The sequence below is a fragment of the Ctenopharyngodon idella genome, chromosome 18, assembly GCF_019924925.1.
Source record: "Ctenopharyngodon idella isolate HZGC_01 chromosome 18, HZGC01, whole genome shotgun sequence".
In the NCBI taxonomy this organism is placed as follows: Eukaryota; Metazoa; Chordata; class Actinopteri; order Cypriniformes; family Xenocyprididae; genus Ctenopharyngodon; species Ctenopharyngodon idella.
This window is the reverse complement of record NC_067237.1, coordinates 15,476,725-15,486,540: the sequence shown is the minus strand read 5'-3', so window position 1 is coordinate 15,486,540 and position 9,816 is coordinate 15,476,725. Positions and strand designations below refer to the sequence as shown.

The 9,816-nt window shown below is 37.2% G+C and overlaps 1 protein-coding gene across 6 annotated transcripts in view; it reads left to right on the top strand.

The window, feature by feature from the left end:
* The first annotated feature begins 6,719 nt into the window (after positions 1 to 6,719).
* Positions 6,720 to 9,816, top strand: part of LOC127499717 (xaa-Pro dipeptidase-like) — a 99,113-nt gene continuing 96,016 nt past the window's right edge. For 5 of the 6 annotated variants that reach the window (XM_051870235.1, XM_051870241.1, XM_051870239.1 and 2 more), the window contains exons 1-2: positions 6,720 to 6,856; positions 8,604 to 8,790. In XM_051870235.1, coding sequence (XP_051726195.1) covers positions 6,840 to 6,856; positions 8,604 to 8,790 — 204 coding nt within the window. In that variant the 5' untranslated portion in view covers positions 6,720 to 6,839. The remainder of the gene's footprint in view (positions 6,857 to 8,603; positions 8,791 to 9,816) is intronic. The other variant, XM_051870238.1, reaches the window with a different exon arrangement.

The following is a 9,816-nucleotide window of genomic DNA, read 5'->3' as shown; positions in this document are numbered from 1 at the left end:
GATCTATGCTGCCTTCAAAAAATCAAGACAGAATATAATGCAAAAATTGCATTCATCCATGACTTGGTTCTTACCTCCATATATAGCCTGAGATGGCAGGATTTTCCATCCAGTGCAATCCGAAGAGCAAACGTTCCTGAAGGAATTAGTAGGGAGTGTGTCCTGAAACATAAAATACCTTTCAGCTTTAAAATGAAATGAAACTGCTGATTTGTCCAACGTGTTATTGAATGAGCCACCGTTAATAATGTGAAACCCTGACTGTTACATGGCTTTTTAAAGTAAATGCTTGACTGAGACCCTCTTTTATTCAATCTCTTTCTGCTTTCAAGATGATAAAATCAACATGAATTCACACTTCACGACTTGTTTCTGGTCTTATTGTGAATGATTTATCTATATGCATTATTTGAAAGAAAAAATATCACTTTACACCATCAAATCAATTCTTTGTGAATAAAATCAAAAACATTTTCTTCTTGTTGAATATCCTTTTTTTTTCACTTGGATATTCATCACATTACAGACGTAAAATAGGTAAATGCCATTTTGTGAATTTGAGACCCTGCAAAGAAACTTCATTTCAGCTTTAGAGGGTCTTTGTATCTCACACAGATGGTTGTGAAATCTGAGACAAACCTACAGCTGTTTTTCCTGATCAGACCGACATCACAGCAGAAGCACAGCTGTGCGCTGTGATCCAAATGTTCTCTAACGCCAGACTTATGCTTTTCACACTGCAGAATCAGAAGTTTCTTCATGCTGCATGTGTCTCTTCTCTGAGCGTCCAGAGACAGGGACTCTGCTGTAGATGCTTTAATATCAAAGGAGTCCTTGAGACTCTATTTCAAAGGCAGCACAGCCCTCATGAGCCACACTGAACCAGACAGTCTTCTCTTCCGCATGTGTCGAGAGAAGAAACAGTCAAGGTTGTTCTAGTTTTTCTCCAGCAGTTTCCAGTGTAAAGACGTCTGTCAAACAGCATGTTCACACAGGACACATACCGAACTGCTGGATGTCACCTCCACTGGACATCACTGTAGTGCAGATGAGATGTTTACATTTTGGTTGTTGGTGGTTGCCAGGGTGTTGCTATGTGGTTGTATACTCTTAGAAAAAAAGGTTCCATATAGAACCATAAAGGGTTTTGTCAGAAAGGGTTCCATCAGGCGCTTCATATACAGAACCATAAAGGGTTCCGCCAGCCGCTTCATATATAGAACCATAAAGGGTTCTGTCAGGCGCTTCAGATGTAGAACCATAAAGGGTTCTGTCAGAAAGGGTTTCGTCAGGCGCTTCATATAAAGAACCATAAAGGGTTCCGTCAGGCGCTTCATATGTAGAACCATAAAGGGTTCCGTCAGGCGCTTCATATGTAGAACCATAAAGGGTTCCGTCAGGCGCTTCATATGTAGAACCATAAAGGGTTCTGTCAGAAAGGGTTCTGTCAGGCGCTTCACATGTAGAACCATAAAGGGTTCTGTCAGAAAGGGTTCCGTCAGGCGCTTCATATGTAGAACCATAAAGGGTTCTGTCAGAAAGGGTTTCGTCAGGCGCTTCATATAAAGAACCATAAAGGGTTCCGTCAGGCGCTTCATATGTAGAACCATAAAGGGTTCCGTCAGGTGCTTCATATGTAGAACCATAAAGGGTTCTGTCAGAAAGGGTTCCGTCAGGCGCTTCATATGTAGAACCATAAAGGGTTCTGTCAGAAAGGGTTCCGTCAGGCGCTTCACATGTAGAACCATAAAGGGTTCTGTCAGAAAGGGTTCCGTCAGGCGCTTCATATGTAGAACCATAAAGGGTTCTGTCAGAAAGGGTTCCGTCAGGCGCTTCATATGTAGAACCATAAAGGGTTCCGTCATGCGCTTCATATGTAGAACCATAAAGGGTTCCGTCAGAAAGGGTTCCGTCAGGCGCTTCATATAAAGAACCTTTTAGGGGTTCCAATTATGGGATCATTTTATGGATCTAGATTTAATTAATACATTTTTCTTTTAATTCATTTTTTTATTTTACTTGAATTGTATGAATTAAACAGCTCATGAACATACTTTATCACTAAAAACAAATTGAAATACCATGAAAGTATTATGCAAGACATTTCTCCTTAAATGGAAACTTATTGAGATAAAGGGTTCTTTAAAACTGAGTCAAGAACACTAGGGTTCTGTATAGAACCTTTTTGTCTAAAACTGTAGATATGTCTCATTTGTTGTGCATCTCTGTGATTTTTTTTTTCACCAGTTTTATGGTCCAGCAGATTAAAATCGTGCATTCTGATCACTTACACTCTTAAAAATAAAGGTTCTTATTGGCATCAATGGTTCATGAAGAACCTTAAAATATTTAACACAGATTAAGCTGTTCTACATGAAGAACAATAATCAAACAAAAAATCTGAATAGCAGTCAGCTGATAAATGCGAGATGGAGGATGTTATTAGCGGGCGATACGGACATGAATGATTCCTCAAATCATGTGTGTTGTTGAGGAGAGTGTGCTGATACTTGATCAGATGCACTAGTTTCATCTGATGGACCAAAAAAAAAAGGGAAAAAAATCCCACAGGTGCACAATGAAGGAGGAACCCAAACCACATCTACAGACCAGAAGATCACAGATCACAAGCGTGCATGATTTTTTTCACACCTGACAGTAAGAAAACCACATGAAACATGATGAAAACCTTTCTAATAAAGTGTTTTGCATATTGATCAGGTTTGCAATGATAAACATTTCATTCATCACACTGGAAATGGAAGGTCAAACATTGTGCTACGTGGTTGCATACTTAATATAGTACGGTAGGCTATGTGTGTATTCCAAGTATATAGAAAATCATATTGCAAAAACAGTGAGAGTAGTATAGTAATATACCATAATGTGCCATCAAACCCTCTGTTCCAGTAGAGAATGTTCTGAAAGGCTCTGCAGGTGGCGATGACCTTAAGTGATGCAGAGAAAGAACTTTATGATGATGAAAGTGCAGCTGGCATCCAGAACAGACCCATGTGGAGAGATGATAAAAGCATTCTGTTGTGAGCTCATGCACTCAGACTCATAGTTCAGATGCTGGACGTTCCCTAATGCACTGCAGGGTTTAAGGCCTAACCTGGTTTGGGGTTGTATAGTCTCATTCAGACTGCATACTAGTGGTTAACTGATATGTGCTTTTCAACAGGGCCGTAACCACAGTAGACATTGAAAAGGACAAGTACATCCCAATAATTAGAAATGGCCAAAAAATATATTTTAGAGAGCAAACAGTGTTGATACTGATATTTCATGTTGACTAAAAGCAGAATAAGGCAGTGAAAATTGCAGCATAAAACAACATCCATGTGTATCTGCATGTAAAACAGGGCAGTGAAGGACAGTGGCTTCATTATTTACAGACAGACCTTGATGGAGAGAAAGAAAAAAGCTAATCAGCAAGATTATGTGGATGCAATTACAACATCAAAGCCACAGGGCTCCTTAAAAACCACAAGAAAAAAGTCATATCGAGGCAACTGTATGCAAATTCATCCCTGATGGAGTCATGTGGTTATCTGTCACGAGAAACATTAGACAAAGGACAGCAGGATGAGCTTTTTGCTTAAATGCATCTATCCGTTTCTCGCAGACTTTTATTAGACCGGTAATGCAACATCTGTAGGGAATGTGAGACAAACGCAATTGTGTGTTTTTTTCTGCTGTTGTTATATTATTATTTTAGAGTTTGGGGCTGAACAAAGCTGATGATAAGATCCACAAATCTAGCCCTGACGGAAAGGGACACATCCTGAAAGGATTAAATGATAAAAAGAGGGATGATACAGCAATAGATTGTACTGTGCCATCTTCAAATTGTCTTTTAATTTCCTTGAGGAGAAGAACTTGTAATGGTGTTGCAGAAAATACCTCTCTTGGGCTCAAAGCGCCATCGCTGTGTTACGTTCAGAGGAATTATGAACCAATGAAAGATGAAAAACTAATTTTAACAGATGGTTCTGCTCTGTTCATTCCTCTGTTATGGTTTACAGAATGTTTTACACCCAACAAAAGACATCAGAGTAGGCTGAGTATTGAGCGCTCATTTTAAAGAGTTAGTTCACCCAAAAATTTAAATTCTGTCATTAATTAATCACCCTCATGTTGTTCCAAAGCCGTAAGACTGTTGTTCATCTTTGGAACACAAACAAAGATCTTTTTAATTAAATCTGAGAGATTTCTGTCCCTCCATAGACAGCCTCTAATGTTCACAATGTTAACAAGAAAACACATTCACAACCCGTTTTAATTCTGTAAGCTACTTTTGAGGAGGATTTTTGACTGGGATGTGAAGGTCTGTAGGTCAAGTTATCATTATCTGCTAATAAGCCCTGGGTATACTTCGTTTTTTTTTATGCGTACACAGTACGCACAGCCTTGGAAAGTATACTTAATTTGACTCGTATGCATACACAGGCATTCGACGCATGCACAGTTTTGAGCAATCTCTCGCCACGAGTTACAACCCATGTATGCAACTTTGTATTCCTTCATGCTAGAGTTGTACAAATGAGGGTACTTTTTAACCTCTTTGCACAATCTCTCATCTATGTAGGCCTCCATCGTCGCTGTAGCTTGCATGTGTTCCGGTCTGTTCTGTTTTCTTCGACCACCTTGTGAATCGACGCCCTAAGGGCACGGTTGCCACCTTGTGGATAAATTAATTACTGCAAAAAAAAAAAATGAATGTGCGACCTGCGCATATAAGTACACGCAGTTACAAAAATCTGGCACGTAAAAAGTGAATTATACTTTGGGCTTTCGGGTTGGAAAATTCCAGGAATTTTCAAAGTTGGAAACTTTCCATGGGAATTATTGGGAATATATGGGAATTAATGAGAATAAACTGGAAATTTGCAAAATTGTATACGTTAGCCTTTAAAGGGTTAGTTCACCCAAAAATGAAAATAATGTCATTAATTACTCACCCTCATGCCGTTCCACACCCATAAGACCTTCGTTAATCTTTGGAACACAAATTAAGATATTTTTGTGTCGAATCAGCGGTTCGGAGCACCAAAGTCACGTGATTTCAGCAGTTTGGCAGTTTGACACACTATCTGAATCATGATTCGATATGCTGATTCATAACGCTCCGAAGCTTCCTGAAGCAGTGTTTTGAAATCGGCCATCACTATATAAGTTGTTATTTTGTTTTTTTTGGCGCACCAAAAATATTCTCGTCGCTTTATAATATTAATATTGAACCACTGTACTCACATGAACTGATTTAAATATGTTTTTAGTACATTAATGGATCTTGAGAGAGGAAATGTCATTGCTGGCTATGCAGGCCTCACTGAGCCATCGGATTTCAACAAAAATATCTTAATTTGTGTTCTGAAGATTAACAAAGAGATTAACGAAGGTCTTACGGGTGTAAAACGGCACAAGGGTGAGTAATTAATGACATTATTTTCATTTTTGGGTGAACTTACCCTTTAACAGGGAACTTACGTAAGTGTAGTTGAAAAAAAAAATAGCAGCATAAGCTTCGTTAAAACAACCAGATTTAATGTAAATATAGTTGAATTTCTACCCTGCCCACTCCTCAATCACATGCACAATTTTAATGGGACTTTTTTTTTTTTGGGAGGGGGTCATAGGGAACACATTTATTTTCTACTCACAATTAAATCAAAGTCAAAAATGTAATTTTTTATATTTTTATTAGTTTGCATACATGTCTGCTTATGACCAAACAAAATGTTTATATTTATGTTTGAATATTGTACAGTTGGCATATGTTACCCCAAATTTCCATTTAAAATCCCTTTAATTCCCATTAAGTTTCCAACTTGGAATATTTCCAGAATTCCACATCTTAACTTCCCATGGAAAGGTTCTGGAAATTTTCCACCCCATTGCAACCCTCTCTGCTAGCCTATATCGTTGCTGAATCACATTTATCACATCAACCAGCATTATTTTTTATAGAATAAATTCGACTGATAAATTGTGCATAACAAAACCAGGAACATGTACTAAGACTGTAAATGTAGCTTCAGGTGCTGAATTAAAACTGAATGCATTTTCATTTTTCAGTATAACTCATTAATATGTCATCACACACACAACATGATATTAATATCCATGTTTAGAAGTTTGTATTAAATTAATTTTAGTTATATTTAATAAATACTTAAACATTACAGAGCACATTGGAAGAAACTAATCTACTCTATATACACATTCTGACATCAAAAAAAGTTAATGTATTGACTATACTGTATCAAATTACCTAAAAACAATATAACTGACATTTTGTGGTGCTGTATGACAAAATTTAAATGAGTTTGACTGCACTGAACCGTAGAGAAATGTCTAATTGGATGACAAAAAGATGTATTTTACATATAAGGGAATAAATACACAAGATTAGTCCAAATCAATGTTGTTAGGCAGGCTATTTATGTTTTGGACTAATGAAATTCCAGTTTCTTTGAATTCGTCCAGTTCTTCTTTCTGTCATTCCATTTCAACATCTTGTGTCTGAGGAGTTCAACAAGTAACTTGCAGGTGTTTGTTTGGTACTTACACTTGAAAAGAGCCACATGGCTCACAGTTCTCCTCTGTGGTGTACGTAAATAATAATTTACATTGCACTTTATCTCTGTGTTTTCAAAACAGTTTCAGTATGTTTTGATGGATAATATCTGAGCAGTAACTTCTCTAGTCATCACACGAGTATTGAGCAATACTCGGAAAAGGCGAGGTCATGTGATCAAGTGCACGCGCGCGCAGTGATCAGCTGCTCTTGATCACATGACTCGATCTCTCAGCTGAGCAGCAGCAGCAGCAGCATGGCATCCTCACAGCAGTGAGTTTCAAGTGTTTTATTTTACACTGGATATTTATTTTGTTCATAATCACGCAACGTTAAACGCATGCAGAGGTGTTTACTCCTGCGCATGCGCGGAGCTCGGTGTTTTACATGTAGATGCGTTTTAAGATTTCTCTCAGATGTTTTGCAGATTTTTTCTTCTTTAATTGGCGTCACAGTTTTTGTTTCTGTGTTGTTCTGCGAATAAACAATGCTTTTGGTTGATTTTGGGTGGTGTAGGTTCCCTTACAAGAACGTACTGTAGTAATACCATGGTAAAGGAGCGAGGTTTGATAACTAGGTGAAAGTTGACCAGTTATCAATAAAAATTGTTTTATCATCAAGTTTTAGGTTAAATATATCCAAAAGGTCATCGTTTCCTTATAAGTTTAACATCTTTAATCAGTTTTTGCAGCTCATTTCAGTGCTCATGTGTTTGTTTGTATATTTGTACTGAAGCATTTCAGTAGTCTGTCAAAATATCTATAAAATGTTGTTTAAAACATGAAGTATATTATTTTATAGGGCACTGCTTTTGACACAAATATGCAAAATGCAAAAATAACTGATTTTATCGCACGTCTTCTTAGTATATTTGATTCTGATTGGTCATTTATGGCATTCAGAGATCAAATTTGCATTGTATTACTATATACATGTTGCATGCAGTTTTAGCTTTAATCTTGTTTTTAGACCACTTTCTATCTTTAATAGATTTCTTTTTCCTCTGAGGAAGCAAATCTGAAATATTACTTGCAACTCAAATATTATAGTTCATGTCCATCTGTTATTTTTTAAATAGCCGTGCAATAAGCAGAATAATGTGCCTGTCATTATCATAAAATAAACCCCTCAGGCTGATAGCAGGCCTCTCCGCTTCATCTACTGATCATCCTGCTGGGGTTTATTTTGAGATAATGACCTGCTGACTGTACATTATCCCTGACGTAGACTCTGTCTTATCAGGATGGGTGATTTAACAGGAGTGTGCGTGTGAAAGGTTCATGAATGTGAGCTGTGACCTTTGACCACATACTGTACAGACGGCCATGATAACTGTTAATCTTTACACACACTATCAGTGATAAAGAGATTTGGCTTTCTTTTAGTCAAGCGTGAGCATGATTTTAATGTTAGATTACATGAGAAAGGAGTATAAAAGGAGTCTAATCAGAAGTATAATCTGTTTCTGATATGGATTTTTTAATCTGAACATTGAGAATGAGAGCCTATGATGGAGGTGAAAGTATTGTCAGAGAATAATGACTTGGTTTTGATTGAAGAAATTCAGAAGTTTTGAAATAAAGCACTGCTGTTATGAAAATGTGATACGTTCATGTTGCTTTTTTCGGATCTTAGTTATTATAAACTGGGAAAAAAGCAGCAAGAAGGTGTTCAAAACTTTAAATAGCAGCATACGTATTTAGAAAAGATGTGAATATCCCTTTAAGTTGCGCCTGCGGTCGTAATGTTTTTCAGCTGTTCTTCAGTGTTCCTGCAGAAGGAATTCTTCAATGTTTTCATGGGATCAAATCCAGCTCTTGCGTAACAGCTGTGTTACAGTCACAAAGCTTTTAGTTTCATCTGTTTTTGATCATTTTATGTACTTCTTTGTAGGTAAAATGAACACCATTTGAATGAGTAGAAGGGAAAGAGCCTTACATTGTGGTTGAAGTTCTTGGCACAGTGTGATTTGCAGTGTTTTATGTGAATAACATGCATGTTTCTGTGTTGTCTGTGACAGGAAGGCAGTGTATTGGCTGGGAAAAGATACCCTGAGAGTATCGGCCGCCCTGTTTGCTGAAAACCGAGATCGTTTGTGTCGAGGCCTGAAAGCTGAGAAGGATTTACAGGCTGGATCTGTGGTGGTTCTTCAGGGAGGAGAACAGAAGCAGAGATACTGCACCGACACCGACGTGATCTTCAGACAGGTGCTGAGTTAAAGGCGACTTGTTGTGCTCTACAAAGTCTTGATGTTGTTTTTGTGCTCTACTAGAACACTTGTTGATTATTTTCCTCATATTCTCCATTGTTGCAGCTCCTCTCTTCCCAGTCTGTCAGTAACGCTCTGTCTCTGTGAAGCCCCGCCTTCTGAAAAGCACAATGTGCTCTGATTGGTTGGCTGGAGCAGTGTGTTGTGATTGGTGTTTGGGAAATGTCCCGCCCCTTACCGTAACCGCCAGTTTCAACACACTACTAACTAACTTAACCAGGCCCCGCCCCTTTATTCTGCACATGAATTATTTAAATGAGGAATATTGTGAAGAAAACAATGGAGGCGTTTCAGGGAGTTCAGAAACATGCTCAAACAGCAACATTACACACTGAAGAAAGATGAAAGATGAAGAAAAGCATAATAGCTCCTCTTGAAATACAGCTCAACATTTATTTACATGTATTCTGAAGTGGCTAAAAGAATTAAAGAAGTTTTTGAAAACCAAAAAAGTTTTGGTGACGCTTTACAATAAGGTTCCATCAGGAACCGGCAATGAAAAATACTTCTAAAGCATTTATTAATCTTAATCTTCATGGTAATTTCAGTATTTACTAATACTAGGCCTGTCGTGATTGTTGATTAAGCGTTATTCGATCTAATTGCAATTATTCGAGATAACCTCATTAAGTGTGCAGTTTTTAATTTAAATCACGTTTTGCCATCCAAATAATGCTATCTTAAAGAAATGCCATCAAATGCACAATATTGTGTTTCCTATTCTGGTGTGGAAGGGAGAAACAGGAGGATCAATCTGGCAGAGAGTAAAGAAAAACGAATATATATTTAAAAAAAACCAAAAAAAAACCCCCACTGTTATAAAATAATATACTGTTTTTTATTATATTTTATATTATATTATATTATATTAATTGTTAATTAAATAAACTTTAATTTTCACAGCATTAAAGTAAATCATATGGGCCTATTTTATTATAATTTTCTATTATTTTATACAATTGCA